Raw genomic sequence first — 15,731 nt, 5'->3', positions numbered from 1 at the left:
GTAACCAAAAAACATTCGAAGAATTATAAAACTGTATTCCCCACGACTTCCATAGACCACTGTTAACTGTTTAAAACACAGGGCTAATTGTTTAAGATCAGGATGTTTGGATATTATGTGCGAAATATGTCCCGTCTTTCCCCACACTACTATATGTGTATCTGATTTACTTTTACACTTTATAGGGACTTTAGTTGTAAAACAAGGACAATAATATTTTCTAAGGTGTATACTTCGTAGATAGACTCGTATGGTTTATCCCTGTCTATAACGGTTTCTCTCCACGTTTAAATGTTCCTGGTTCACCATTAGTAATACCAATGAGTTAAAAGGTTGAATAAACATTCACGTTGGAAATTCCCTATAGATGACCTCGCCAGGAAAAACAAACAAAAAAGTATGTAACAGAAAGTCTCACGTACAATCAATCTAATCTAAGTATTTATTTTGCCGTTGGTTGAGCAAATGTCGCAAAGCAAAGACGATGTACGCTGATGTATTTACCGGCGTTGTCCTGGATACGTATCAAGAGTTAGTTAGCAAAACTGAATCACAAGTTAAAGATGCGTCATTTTATCGACTAGCAAGCGGACGAGGTGGTTGTGCTACAGTCATAAAATGAATACATGAATGTAACTTATTTATCTTAGCGTGGCGGGGAAACTATAGTCGTTTTATCACGGTAGTTCTGTTTCATTCTTTTCGTATCTACAATTCCGCATATGTAGTTTGTAAGTGATATTTTGTTTTGCAACACGTTAATAGAGCAGCGTTATTTTCTTATTTAACCAAACTACGTATCAGACAAATAGTTGATTTTGCTTCCCGGTCGATACATTGTACAAAACAAGTCAAACTCTGCATAAGATATAAAGACCTTCAATTACCTTCGTAAGAAATGGAAGATTTACAAGAAGTAAGCGAAGTCCTTGGATCGGCAGCCGACGCAACTAAAGCAGTGGGAGGTCTCTCAAAATCTCTTCCTGGTATGGTCAAATCCAACGACGACGATACAGGTATGTCTCTGTACTGCCGTAATTACGACAAACAAGACCAAGAGAATTTTAAATTGATTCATTTTTTTTAATACTTGATGTTTATAACAGGTTCCGCAGCACCAGAAACGTGTCCGACTTGCAAACAAAAGATCATCACAAGCCAACCAGCAACCGGAGGTATAAAGATTGTTCTATTCACATTATATTCTTGCAGATATAGCGATTTTCCCGTTTTTAAATAGACGGGATTTAATACAAAAAGACTGCAAATTTTAACATCGTCTATAGGTTATATAGATTTTTTAAACTTGTTTTATTCTAGTCTGGCAGAACAAAAGTAGTCGTTATAACACGGCGTTCTGTTACCCGCATCACTTATCCGCTTACACGTTACTAATATGTAACTTTGTGGGTGATTATTTTTTGTATGTGGTTGAAAATTTAGACAACCTTATAGTGACCACTGGGTTGCAGCAAATTTCAAGTGTCTTGCCAAAGGACACATATACCCTCACAATGGCAGCAGCGTCTTTTTGCGATTTAGCTGCAAATAGGCTACCGTGTGTAACATACAGAACATAGCTGTAACATAGAAATGAAAATCGTATCATGTATATGGGTTGTTATGTTTGTGATGAAACTGATCACGAGAGGTTTTGTTCACCGGTGTATAATATATAAATTATCTCAGGCGTGGACGTTGCCCAAGCTGCCGAAACAGCTGGAAGTGTAATGGACTGTTGCTCCAAAATGTTTGACTGTCTTGGCAAAGCGGGAGACTTGGCAGATACTGTACAAGAGTAAGATGCAAAGGATCAAAATAGATTGTGGAACGGCTACATATAAAATGAATGCTTCGTATGTTCACGAGTTCCCCTCTGTCTTTTTATGTTTGTAGAAATTTAAAGGTATATTTTAATTTTATATCAAACCACTGTATTTTCTCTCATTTGAGTATTTAACTTCAGAGATGTATGCATGTATAGTTATGGTACTGTGGGGTAAGAATAAGGCTTAAAACCCTTATTTCCTAACCGTGTATTAAACAATAACGCTCTTTTAGAATGGCAGGGCTTCGGTTATATAATTATGTAAACATTTTCTATTTACTACCACTTATAACAAGTTAAGAGTTGAAAACATGTCCTAACTTACCCCACCCTACTAAATGTTAAATTGTTTTTTCTGATAGTTTATTGGCTGACAAATATATTTCGTAAAGTTAAAAATAAATCTATATTCTGAAAACCAAGTAAAATTTATTCTGTTTATATTATGTCAACATTAGCGTAAATGCCTCAGTTTATATATTGCACCAACGGTTTAGAAATTTAAAATTGATTTTAAAAGAGGGTTTATTAGGATAGGGAAAGATGGGACACCTTTACAATCTTTTTCTCGATCCATTTAGTAGCAAACAAAGAATATTCAAATAATTAAAAAAAATGTATCCTTACGACTCCAATATAGACCGTTGTTCATTGTTTCAAAAACATTAGGGAAATTTGGATATTATGTGCTAAAGGTGTCCCATGTCCCCTCAAAGTACTATAGGTGTAAGCTGAGACATTGATTTGTTTTCGAAATAGCAACACGTCCACGATATATACACAGTGAATCAGAAGCTATAAAGTTTTAAAGCTGTTTGTGCAAAGTGGGGTAAAGGCTTTTACGACGGCAATGATTATTCTCCCTTATATTAAAGAGTTTAAGAAAATTTCTTTTCACGTTACTCGCTAACCGAACCTAGGTACATTAAATGAAGCTTTTTAAATAAGAGACTGCCGATGCCATTTTGGGCGGAATATATGTATGTATGAATACAATTCGTTAAACTTGCATTTGTTAGTCACGTATTCCGTAGCGCTTGATCTCGATTGTAAATTCGTTACAGGAATCGTCCAAATTTATAAGCACTAGAGCAGGACCAGATTCGCGGAATTCACCACAAATAAAAATAAAACGCCTATTAATTTACAGATACAAGTATAGAGTGTTTCTATTGGGTCCGAAAACCATCCTTTCAGTTTATTGTTGCTATCCGTCATATTTATCAATAAAACGTAGTTGAAATATTATTGTAAGAACTATGCACGTCGCGATGTTGTGGCTTTTTTTATTCCCTTTGACGCCATTATCTTATAAAGTGATTTCTCCAGCAACACATCATAAGGGAAAAACAAATTACAAAGTTTGTAAGAACTCAACACACCTATTCACGAATATAAATTGTCAGAAACACAAAACCAAAGTGCTGGATACGCAATATATCTATTTATATATAAAACATTTAAAAAAAGGAACATATAAATGTAAACAGTGGTTTAAAAGTGCATTACGTGAAGATGCATAAATAAAATTAAATATGATATTTCAAATATTAGTTAAAAATCAATTTGAAGGTTAAATTTGAAGAAACTTAGTTTGATGGTCACAAATTTTGCTAGAACTGTTTGTAATGAAATTTGTTTTAAGTTAAAAGTTTGTTTTAGGGGAGTCTTCTCACTGTTGCACCTGTGATACCATATCGTTTGCCTTTCCGAAGCAGTCAAATGCTTTGGAGCAACAATCCATTACACTTCCGGCTGTTTCTGCGGCTTTGGCTACATCAACGCCTGGAACATGAAATATTATTATTTATCTCTTCGAAAACGGAGCGAAAGTCGTTATTAATTGGGAAATTAAAATATAGTAGGGTGGGGGAAGTTGGGACACATTTGAACTTTATTTTCTCGTCCAATGTGGTAGTAAACAAGGAACTTTCAAAGCGTTATAAAACTATATGCCCAAGTCTCCCATAACCGTTGTTAACTGTTTAAAGCACGATCAGGATATTCGTATATTAAGCGCCGAAGGTGTCCCATCTATTCCCATCCTACTATATACAAGGTTGGGGTAAGATGAGACACCTTTAGCACGTAATACCCTAATATCCTGATCGTGTTTTAAACATTCTCTTAATGTTCTTTTTATAATTCTCTAAATGTTCTTTGTTTACTATCAAATGAGACGAGAAAATAGAACGAAAAGGTGCCCAATCTTCTCCCACCTTACTGTATTAATTTTCCCAACGAAAAGCGTTGATAACTAAACAGAACAACACCCGCACAGGATATCAAAATTTCAAAAAGACCCAACTTGGCAAAAAGAAATAGTAAAATGCTTTACCTCCTTCTGGCTGACTGGTGATAATCTTCTGGTTACAGGCGGAGCAGGTTTCTGGCTCGGCGGAACCTTAATCAGATGCACATTTAACATAAAGTAGACAAAATGTAGAAGCATCGAAGCTTGAATGTATAGTTTATAAGTCACTTACCACCGTCTCCAGACTTGGCCATACCGGGAAGAGATTTTGAAAGTCCTCCGAGTGCTTTTGATGCGTCGGCTGCTGATCCAAGGACGTCGCCGGCTTGTTGCAGTTCATCCATATTTTATTTGATGTTGATACGTTGACTACAAAAGCTTAAGCGGGTGCGCTAATAGATCTGGCAAAAATATTTCGGCCTAATTTAATAAATTATTAAGTAAATTCCTCATGACTGCTCTATATTAGGCTATTGACTAAAGTAAATGAGAATTCAACCCTCGGTCCACGTAGTTGAACCAGAGGTAAATCTGCAGGCCAACTATGCTGTCGCCAAGGCAACAGTAAGCAGGTAGTATTCACGAATCCTTCCGACTCTCTACGAATAAGTTTTCTAAGAAGTGTAGCTTCAATCCATCGGCGATTCAATTTATCCATCAGTTTGCCGCCTTCTTCTGATTTGTACAGGTGCCTTAGAAACGCAAGCTATTTGTACCACGCAGGGAACAAACGAACGGAAACACCCTAATTCCATTCACTGCGCATCTCGTAGTGAAAGATAATAGTCCAGCGGCATTGTCGCTGTTGCCCCAGCAACACTTGAAAGATTCCCTTCGTATGATGACCATATAGCCGTACTGTGCCGTATATATACATATATTAATAAAGTAAAACACTATATATTTAAAATTCACATTTCCTTTACGTTTATAATAGTAAAATCTTAAAAATTGGAGCAGCCATTTTGACATTCAACAAGTTCGCACAATGATCAATTCAACCGAATTATATTACTCTCGCAACGATTTATCATGTAATGTTCCATAAAAAACGAACTTGTAAAAAAGCACAACTTGTGAGTTTTTCATAAACGCAGTTGTGTTCCATTTTTCCAATGACGATTCATAGAACGACACATGTGTGTGTTATCAGTATTATAATACCAATAAGTTACGAGCAGAATATATAGTAGGGTGGGGGAAGATGGGACACTTTTTGACTGTATTTACTCGTACCATTTAGCAGTAAACAAAAACATTCAAAGAATTATAAAACCGTATATCCTCACGACTCCCACGGGCCGGTGTTAACTGTTTAAAACACGATCAGGATATTTGATTATAATGTGTTAAAGGTGTCCTATCTTCCCCCACACTACTGTGTGTTTGCCTACCTCGTTATATTTTAATGCATCACGTACTGAGTAGATTATTATAAGCGTCAACAATTTTGTAAAACGTGTGAAATATAAAGTCCGTACTCGTTTCCGAATCACACACACAGCAGGGGAATATATAAGCCGCGTTTGACGTTTCTACGGCAACGCAGCTCTCTCGCTGGTTGGATAAAAGAGCCCCAATCAGTGACCAGAGCAGAGAAGGTATAGCGGCAAATATTTGTCTTGCTCGACCGACGCGGACCCTTTGAATTCCGCGTAACTCAGAATCAGTTGCCCACGACGACGAGCGACCTGAGAAGGGGATATCCAATGACGTGGTAACGAATAATGGGACCCCGGACAAGGATAAACAACGAGGTATCCATACAATACCGGTTTATGGTGTTGTGTGGCCAGGCAAGCCCGACCTGGAAATCCCTGAAATCCAATATGCAGTTGTTCTATTGTAAGAATGACACAAATGTTATGCGATTCCCATAAGCGTGGTAACAAAATTGTTGTATACTACTAGAGTTGTTGATTAGTTTACCTTTCTTCATCGTGTTGTTTGGCATGGAATGTGTGTTTAACGGTGCGTGGTAACATTTCTAATTATTCGTGTACAAACTTTAACACATCTCCGTGAAATCTTAGCACGATCTTACAACGAAAAATATTGTACATATAGTATCCTTTTTTATATATCACATGTTTATACTTTTACGTCGTGAATCATTTAAAGATGCTCTAATGGGGAACTCCATTAAAATTAAGTTATTTAAAACAAGGAAATTAAAACATAAAATACAGAACTTGCTTGTTCAGTTATTTATAATTTTTCCATTAATCAAGCGATCGTCTTGGAATAAATATTAAAATTTAGGAAACCTTTATTTGCGAATGCCCCCCTTCTTTGTACACCTGTTTAGGTAGGCGATTATTCATAACTTTGGTAAACGTTAATTGTAAGGAAAGTAAGTGAAGCATTGGAATTTCGTATTAATCGTTTAAACAATTCGTTAACGATACTTGCACGTGTATAATGGTGAACCGAACGTAATATTTTCGACAGATGTATCGGAATATTTTTAAGGAATCACAAACATATGTTTAATGGCATCCATGTGCGCATGTTTGCACCAATTAAATAGAAATATAAAAAAACGCGGGATGTCTAATTTTTGTTCCTAAAATAATAGTGGATTTCCATTCAATTTTATCTGCCATCGGACACCCATACTAAAACAAACGTATAAGCGGTAGTGGTATTCAAATTCAAGATTTGCAGATCGTATGTAGGTCGCTTATTGAAAGCGAAAATATCTCGGCTAAATCCAGTAATTGCAGAAAACTAACACTTTGTTCGGGCAGTCCATCGTTTCGCATGAAAAACGGACTACATTGTGGAATTCAATTGCAAACGATTCTAATATTAAACGAAAACCTTAAAGCGGCGGTAAAAAATGAACAAGTGTTTTACATGTACGTAGTGATTTCACAAAGATTGTTTAAATCAAGTAGATTCAATAACAAAAACATTGGAACGCTCTGTTGGTGTTTGTGGTCTAGCAACGACGCAACAACACTAGAAAACAGGTCAACTTTGTTAATCACTGGACGGAATAGCGGTAATGCCAAAGGGAAAGTGAAATACGCTTGGTGACGCGCTAGGGTTATTTTTATGGGGGTAAGTTGTTAAAAAAATATTATTTTTAAATTCAGAGCAAAGGATATTTTATTGTAACTCGTTGAAAACAACAGACTATGTTACGCTTTTAGCACAATTGTATCGTTTGTATAGTAGGTTAGAGTAAGATGTTTCATGTTTTCATTATCTCTTATCATTTCATTTGGTACTAAGCAAAGAATATTTACAGAAGCATATAAATAATCGTACTTCGGGACCATAAAAAGAATGTTGGTCATTGTTAAAAACACGTTTAGGATATAGGCTATGGGAAGTGACAACAGTATCCATCGTACCCCACCCTACTATGTGCTACACAAAACAGAGCTAAAAGAGCGAACGCTAGAGTCAAAGTGAGCAAATGTATCTTTGAGCAAGACAACTGTAACTGCTCTAAAGCAGTGTTTGCCAGCCACAGAAAAAAAAACGATTACTTGCAAAGTGGTAATTCGTAAGCGGGGACGTAGAGTATGAAACAAAACCCGTGTTATGACGATTGTGGTTACCCCGCCATGCTACAGCAGTTACAACTTGGCCTACTGAATACAAATGCATTAAATAGGCCACAGTTACATTCATTGATACATAACCGCAATATCCACACGAACTTGTTGCTTGAGTCACAGCAATGGCAATATAATACATGGTGTTCGAAGTTCGAACTGCATGCCTTTTCGTTTTATTCACCATTATGATTTATTTTAAGCAATTTATTAAAAGGCATCAAACGAATGACAAACGTTATTAAACTGATTGGAAAACAAGGTTCAAGTTGATGGAAAAAACATAAAATGGAACAACTTAAAACCAAACCGATATCTTTAAAAAGGAGATCATTTACTGAATGAAATACTGCTACTATAATTTGTTTACAAATAATTAATTTGGCGTTTTTATCAAATGCTCCTAGTTTGTATTTGGCAACTTTTGGACAGACATATATGTACAAACAATGTACAGTTACTTTTGCAGTTAAAATTAAAGAATAATGAAACAATACTTTCTATACAAAGAAACTTTAAGCAGAGAGTGAAAATTACAATATAGATGATTTTATCAGAGAGAAAAACAACGAGCATTAAGTAAAATAAAGTGCAGAGTATTACTTTTATATGGATTTTTTACCAAGAGGCACAATGTAAATGAAAAGTAGATAGGTAACTAAACGTTAAGCTTGTACAAGATCATCATCACTGTTTTGCTTCATAAGGTGGTAAGGAGGGGCCGTTGCATCATTATATGAAGGGGGAGCTGCTTCAGAATATGTTGGGGGGCTTTGGGGAGGTCTGGTAGCTGTTACATAAAACATGAAATTTTATTTATATATCTCTTTGAACACAGTAGCGAAGATCATGTTACCGGCGTCGTGGCATAGTGGATAATGCGTTCAAGGCGTGTTGCTGCTACCATTGTGGGCGTATGTGTCCTTGGGCAAGACACTTAATATCAATTGTTTCAACCTAGTGGTCACTAATGACTTGTCTAAATTTTCAGCCACAGAAAAAAACAACCAGCCACAAAGTTACATACATGGTAACTCGTAGGTGGGCATGATGGAAGCAGTAAACATTATAATGACTACAAATATTACAAGTAAAAAACAAACACAGTAAACATTTATTAATAAATGTTGGTTGTTACCTGCTGTCATGTGTCCATGTTGAACACCTTGTGCATATACAGCTTGTATCATGTTCCTATAATAGATTAAAATAGTTTGAGCCCAATTTGTGATCGCAACACCATTTATAGCTTACATACAGCGTTAATCAGTGTAATTAGTTTAATTAGGCATTTAATACAAAGGCAGGCCTTGATAAAAGGAAAATAATTTGTCCTTTTTGAAAATATTTAATTTTTAAATAATGCAAATTTTAAACAATGACATTTTTTAAATTTTATGATTTTAAAAGTAGTATTCCCCTTTATATTGAATGAAAACTGCATTAGGCTGTTGTGTATATGATAACCGCAATAAGCTAATAATATGACTATAAAAAATGTCACTATTTCCAATGACACGAACAGTTCTTCAAATAATATGATAATATTTTAGTTCTTTGTTTACTACCAAATGGGACGAGAAAATAGAATGAAAAGCTGTCCCATCTTCGCTTACTCTATTATACTATAAAAAAAAACGCCATTTTCCATGACACACACAATCCTTCTTCGAGGACCATACTCTGTTTCCATAGAAAAACGGACTAAATAAAACAATCACCTCATGGCAAGCCTTTGAGCAGGGGTGGTACCTTCTACATAACGAACTGCTGATTTCAAAACACATGAAAAGTCCTCAGATAAAGCATGCCTGTATGCCTGCAAAGGAGTTATCAACTAATTGAGGCTTATGCAATGGTAGTACTACTTTGACGCATCACGCATCCATATTCAACTTGAAAAAATTAGTTCAGCTTACAAAAATATTTAAATAAAATACGAAATTGGAAACTGCAACACTGCATTCAATATGACTCTCTTAAAGTAGCCCAATGTCACGCCATCTATTTATTAATTATAGTGACGCACATAAATGAATTGACAAGTTTTAGTTTCAGTGTTAAAGTGTCAATCAAAAACCAACAGTCAATATTATTATTCTACTTACACAGTATAATGGAGCAGCAAGCAGACACACTGGCAAACATAATATCCACCAAACTGGGTTCACAAATACTTTGGACTTTTTTCGAAAGTTGGTTATGCAGAAATAAGAATTTTTGGCAATGTAGCTGGCACTTGAGTTGTCATGTCTTAGCTTGTACCATGATCTTAGCACAGGGCCAAAGTCAATCTGGTAATACAAATTTATGCATCAAACTATCAACTGCATTCTGCAAATAACGATTTAATATTTAGTTTATTTTAAATAAAAAGAGATATATTATAATTATAAAAAAAACATTATGATATATTTATTTTATGAGATATTTATAGTTTACAGTAAAAAGATCTCTATGTTTATCATGAATCCATGACCTCTATGTTACACTGTCAAAATGAAACTATTGTTCATTATTTGTTGCATTATTTATGTTTTTTTCCAATTTCTATGTTCAATATTATGCTTAGGCGACACACAAAGAGGTTTAATAAATAAAAATAAAATTGGTCAATTTAAAATTATCTCCAAAAGTTCACAAAAAGAAAACCCACATATATATTATAGAAAAACAACAACAGTTTATTGTTTAGACCCGAAAATGGTTTAAAATCTAATTTAATCATTGTGCGGATGGACAGTGGGGTAAATACTCTATTCCGATAATATATTTCACCTCAAGAGCAAATTTTTGTTCCTCTCTTAAATAAGATTCTGCACGATCCAAACATTCTTGTAGTTGAGGTTGAATACTTGGATGTTTAGTATTCACCATCACTATGAAGGTACCTGTAGTATATTTGATTACAAAATGATAATATAAAAAGATTACAAACTGTGTACCACTTTACAGCCTGACAGTACAAATTTGTGCTTCTAAACCTGTTTACCATTACTAACACAAACCCATAGCCTAATCCTACATTTTAGAATCAAATATATATAAGGTTATGGCCATACATTTACAGTATATTCCTGTTTACTGGTTAAGTTCAGCAGTATATAAATAGAAATCAAGTGATCCCTGTTGTCATCAATACAGGTTGGACCCTTCTTAATTTGTTTCCATACAACTCAATCAGAAATATAAAAACAATCATTAAAACAATGCAGAGTGACTTCGCATACACCCTGTATACATCTGCCGATAATATTGATCATCTTCTATTACATACCATAGTTAATATGGGTTGTGTTTCCAGATTTCCGGTGCCGACGCAGTTCTACCCTCATGTAAATAGGTAAGGTGAGTAAACGCTGCTTGATCAACGCAAATTCTTCAAGGGTGTTCACTTTCAGCTCACTGGAACATGAGTTTAGTTTAACACATATCTTAAGATATAAGGGTCTGCATGATGCTGCCCTGAGCTGATAAATAGGTGTTCAACCATCATTGTTATTTGTTACAGACTTACAGTGTATGATCATCCTGTTCAGTAAAACTAAACATTTCACTCTGGGAAATTGTTAATAAAAAGCTTTTACTGAAAATAATTTACCCTTAAAGTGATTAATAAAAACAATATAGAACAATGGAACATTGAAAAGTCCGAATTAAAACATTTTAAAGGAATTTTGCTGATTATATCTATCTAATCCATAAAAACTGTATGTCACTCTCACTTACTTTGAATAAGCATTTGCAAAGTAATCTTTGTTTGCTGTAAAAACATTGACTTTCCTTTGATCATGATGCAACTTCCCTTCTACTGCTTGAAACAGTTGTGTAGGAATGTCCTGCAAGAACTCAGACTCCAAACTTAACCCAATCTGGATGCTGTCGTCCCTTGTGGCAGGTGAAGCCATTTTAACAGTTAAAAAACAAACAAATTGTAAATAAAATCTAAAATAAAATCTACTTCTAACCAGCCTAATCTGTGACGTATCGGAGGATTATTCACTAGTGCCATCAAATGCATTAAAACATGATATAATTCCAATATTTTCACGTTTGCCTTCTTGTAAAGGTAAACAACATAAAACAAATTTTCCTTCACGTGACCATGTATGACGTCACAGTTAAGAGTTCCCATTGGTGGCGCGAATCGCGATAAAATAGTAAATAAGAGAGCATAGATCTAATAAATAAGGACGTATTATAATTGGCATACTTATAATTACCTTTTTTTAATGCCACGGTCTACTAAGCTTGATTTATAACAAACCAGAAACAATATTAACATTGACCAGAAGTAACAAACAAAACGATGTTTTTCGGCAATTTTTTAAAAATTGAAAAGTCTGTTTTGGACTACACTATAACTCGACAATAACAACACGTCTTTGTAACAACCGCTAATTCCTTATATTAAGCACCAATAAAACGCAAAGATCAATATATTAGATTAAAAACCAATAAAATGAGCAACTAATTGACTGTTTCATTTATCATGTTTGGCACACAGCAACCATCAAGTAACATGGGAAAACTTCATCTGCACGAAAATGGTCCCAACCGAGCCCAAAAACACAAGTATTGCACCAACAACACTGGTGACCTGGGGTACAGTTTTTAACAGAACTATTTCTAAAATAAAACCAAATGCAATTAATAGTGATTAAACAATTGATACTGGGCCAGCGCCTTCAAGTTGGAGAGCTAAAGCAATCACTGCATTTGATACAGTAGAGCATAAAGCGCTTGCTATTAAAATACCCCAATCAGACAAGCAAGGAATGTACCATCCCTGGTTGGTAGTTATGGAATAAATTGGAAACGCAATTAAAGCTTGTGTGCAAGTAGAAATCAGCATATGGGAAACATGAACATTGTTTTTTAACTTCCTTCCAGCAATAAACCTAAATGCAGTGAAGAAAGCTGATGAAATAGACAAAACAACTCCCAAAGCTCTATTTTGATCCGGTTTGGCGTTAACTTCTTCGTTATCGCCGAAGATAAACGTTGGTCGAACCACAAGGAACACGCCTACCATGCTGGCAATCGATAGAACAATCACAATGGGATGTTGCTTTTCTGTGGATTATAACGGAATTTAATGAATTCAATGAATGTACTTGTTTATATCCATATGTGTCGAGGTCAAACGTTGCGGGTAATGATTTTTTATTTTATTTTTTACTTCTGTTTGGCTGAAAATTTTAACAACCCATCTATAGAAGGTAGAACACTTTTACATTAAATTGTCTTGTACCATTTGATAGTGAGTGAATGAATGAATGTAACTTACTTTATCGTCGCGTGACCCGAAAACGCGGTCGTTATCACACGGGTTTAACACCTCATGCCAGCTTACGTGTTACCTTTATGTTACTTTGATGGGTGATTATTCTTTTTTAATTTGTTTTCCTTTTGTATGGCTGATAAAGACAACCCATTAGTGACCACTGGGTTGGAGCAATTGCCGGTAAGTGTCTTGCCGAAGGACACATACGCCCACAACAATGGTAGCAGCGTCGAGCCTTGAATCCATTACCTCTGGTTTCCAGGCAGGCGCGCTAACCACCACCACGGCGCCAGACACTGCTTGTATAATATGGGCTAAAAGTCTTCCATCTTACCCCACAGTGCTATAATAAAAGACCACCGGATCAGAGCATGTACCATGTGGAGAGCGTTTTAAGTACTGTACCACACGGCGCCAGAAAACTGTCGTTACTCTCATTAAATGTTACCACTGCATCAGTAGGCTTCGTATATATATATATATACATACTAAAGTTATAAACGGTTAAAATATCCTCACCTTTCAAGAATAGATATGACGAGCGCAATCGTGATCACAAAGTATGAATTGGAAATTGCTAAGCTGTCTCCCTGTGGAGAACTCATCAAGAGAAAGATAGAAAGTGAGACTCGATCCCACAGACGCAAATCCAAAGGCAAACAGGTATAGTGCAGATTTGAAATTCATTTTTGGAAGCTCTTGTTTCATCGATTTCAGAGTAAGATACGGTAAGGTTAGAAAGTACATGAGGACAAATCGAAGAAACCATACTTGCACACTGGCTGAGTCTTTCGTTAATTGGTAAACTACAGCACCCAAAGCAACCAAAAGGGCAGCAATGACGCCACATGCAAGACCAGCTAAACGTTTTAAGTCGTACTTTCTTGATTCTACCATATCGACAATTGCGATAACCTAAACTTAAAATTGTAACGGTTGAATGTGAATTCGATTCAATAATATAATTTACAAGGAAATGTTGTATCCTAAACAGTTGCGTTGCGTATATCGACAACAGTCGGCGCAAAATAATATGAGCTTCACGCGTTTCCTGTGACATACAATACTGTTTGCATAAAACAATGCTATGGTAGACTTGGCAATACAATGCTGAACTGTGCCTTAGTTTGAAATATTTCTCCTCGCTTTGGTATTCGCCCAAGTACATGTATCTCGCTCTGTAAGCCCTCTCAGTTTCTATGTGGGCAAGCGGACGAACTCTTTCGTACTGGACTGTTCTCAGTTTTTGCTGCAGTTTAATGTCGTTCGTTTGTTCGTCAGATAAGTTGTCAATTTAGGGTTTTGCAGTCGTTACGAGAAAGGTGCGAGCCTGATCTTTTACTGCCCACTACCAACAAAATGATAAACCGTGCACTTGTTACTCATTAACCCCCTTGAGGACACCACGCACTTATTAACCACCGTAAGTTGTATATATAAATGAGGACACCACGCACTTATTAATTAACCACCGTAAGTTGTATATATAAATTCGAAAAACGGCGAGTCAAACTGCCGCTCTGTATACTGCACACTGTTTAATGCACATGTATACCCAGCTATTTTGTATATTTACTCAAGCGTGACGACCAAACTAACTGACAATTGTCATTATATTAATTTAGATTTATACGAATAAACCAGCTCTGTAGTCTGGTCATGCATGATAACTTGTAAATGAACTAGCGCTGAAACACACAAATAAAGACGTCATTCTTTAAAGTGACGTATGAGGATCTGACGTCACTCTTTCATGACTTGAAGGGCCTAAACACACCCCAAATGTACTTCGCTTTAATCGATAGAGTGTGTTTTTCTTATTCCAACGACACTTTACTTGTTTTAATCGGTTCTGTATAACCAAAGATATTCCAGCTCAAACACCGTGAAATTCAAAAAACTGATTTGAAAGTTGCGTGGCGAAAAAATTGAGAAGTGTACTACCCACGTGACAAATCACGTCACAAGATTGTTGAAGCGTGGCCGCTCTCATTCAGAAACACTGAGAAAGGCGAGAGGCAGTCGCTTTTACGAACGACTCAGTCACGTGACTAGTACGTTCCTACGTCACAATCACGAAGCTCGTAGTAAAAAAAAGGATAGCGCTAGAGATCACTGTTTGAGGACGAATATCTACGCCTATACTGGACCAATTTTAATAAGCAAAGTATTTTTGGAATCAATAAAACAGTCGCTTTGTGAATTTACCATAAAAAATAAAAGTGACGTGGGGTGTGTTTAGGCCCTTTAAGAAAACCAAACAAAAAAGTGTTGTTTAAGCAAGATTACATTTTTTTTCGATTTTATTAAATTACTTTAAAAATAAGCAACTGCATTTCATTCTTTTTACCTGAGTTCTCTTTTAGTAAATATGAAATAGAAAATATAATACACAAAGCATAATTTTTTCACAGCCAAAAGGAAAGAAAGAAGAATATTTGTTGTACCTGCATGGCCTCTCGTTCATGTGCCATAGATGAAACATATTCATCTTTTTCGTTGTGACGTTGTTTTAATATTTGACGCTGGTTGTGATACAAAGTGATGTATTCACCTGACATAGAAATTACATGAATTAAAATATTTTCCACATATATTGATATATATATATATATATGATCCTGTTGGATAATATGGAACACCTTTAGCACATAATATCCTGATTGGTTTTAAACAATTAACAACTTTCTATGAAAGTTTTAAGGTTACGGTTTTATAAGATTTTGAATTTTCTTTATTTACTACTAAATGCGACGAGAAAATGGTTTGAATAGGTGTCCCATCTTCCCCTCA

General features: G+C 35.6%; 2 protein-coding genes and 1 long non-coding RNA gene across 3 annotated transcripts in view; all 3 read right to left on the bottom strand.

The window, feature by feature from the left end:
- Nucleotides 1-3,095: 3,095 nt before the first annotated feature.
- LOC100184216 overlaps nucleotides 3,096-15,731 on the bottom strand; it is a 21,453-nt gene continuing 8,817 nt past the window's right edge. Inside the window, exons 2-4 of the long non-coding RNA XR_003396905.1 lie at nucleotides 4,315-4,482; nucleotides 4,167-4,232; nucleotides 3,096-3,613 (exon numbers count right to left, since the gene is read on the bottom strand). This is a non-coding gene — a long non-coding RNA (uncharacterized LOC100184216). The remainder of the gene's footprint in view (nucleotides 3,614-4,166; nucleotides 4,233-4,314; nucleotides 4,483-15,731) is intronic.
- Nucleotides 7,788-11,624, bottom strand: LOC100181832. The gene is made up of 7 exons (XM_002127778.5): nucleotides 11,381-11,624; nucleotides 10,929-11,056; nucleotides 10,430-10,542; nucleotides 9,760-9,945; nucleotides 9,373-9,470; nucleotides 8,790-8,845; nucleotides 7,788-8,441 (listed from the first exon to the last, which is right to left on the bottom strand). The coding sequence occupies exons 1-7, from the start codon at nucleotides 11,557-11,559 to the stop codon at nucleotides 8,317-8,319; spliced, it is 885 nt and encodes a 294-aa protein (XP_002127814.1). The 5' UTR covers nucleotides 11,560-11,624; the 3' UTR covers nucleotides 7,788-8,316.
- LOC101243194 (solute carrier family 35 member G1-like) lies at nucleotides 12,312-12,686 on the bottom strand. The gene has a single exon (XM_009863390.1). It carries the CDS (start codon nucleotides 12,684-12,686, stop codon nucleotides 12,312-12,314), a length of 375 nt encoding a protein of 124 aa, XP_009861692.1.

The sequence above is a fragment of the Ciona intestinalis genome, unplaced genomic scaffold (genome assembly GCF_000224145.3).
Source record: "Ciona intestinalis unplaced genomic scaffold, KH HT000127.2, whole genome shotgun sequence".
NCBI lineage: Eukaryota > Metazoa > Chordata > Ascidiacea > Phlebobranchia > Cionidae > Ciona > Ciona intestinalis.
Note: the sequence above shows the minus strand (reverse complement) of the source record. Positions and strands in the feature narration are given on the sequence as shown.

Coding starts and splice junctions, on each gene's coding strand:
- LOC100181832 (XM_002127778.5), bottom strand. CDS start 11,559: ATGGCTTCACCTGCCACAAGGGACGACAGCATCCAGATTGGGTTAAGT. Junction 11,057..11,380: donor TTTGCAAATGCTTATTCAAA/GTAAGTGAGAGT, acceptor CTCATGTTCCAG/TGAGCTGAAAGTGAACACCC. Junction 9,471..9,759: donor TTGCTGCTCCATTATACTGT/GTAAGTAGAATA, acceptor ACTCCTTTGCAG/GCATACAGGCATGCTTTATC.
- LOC101243194 (XM_009863390.1), bottom strand. CDS start 12,686: ATGGTAGGCGTGTTCCTTGTGGTTCGACCAACGTTTATCTTCGGCGAT.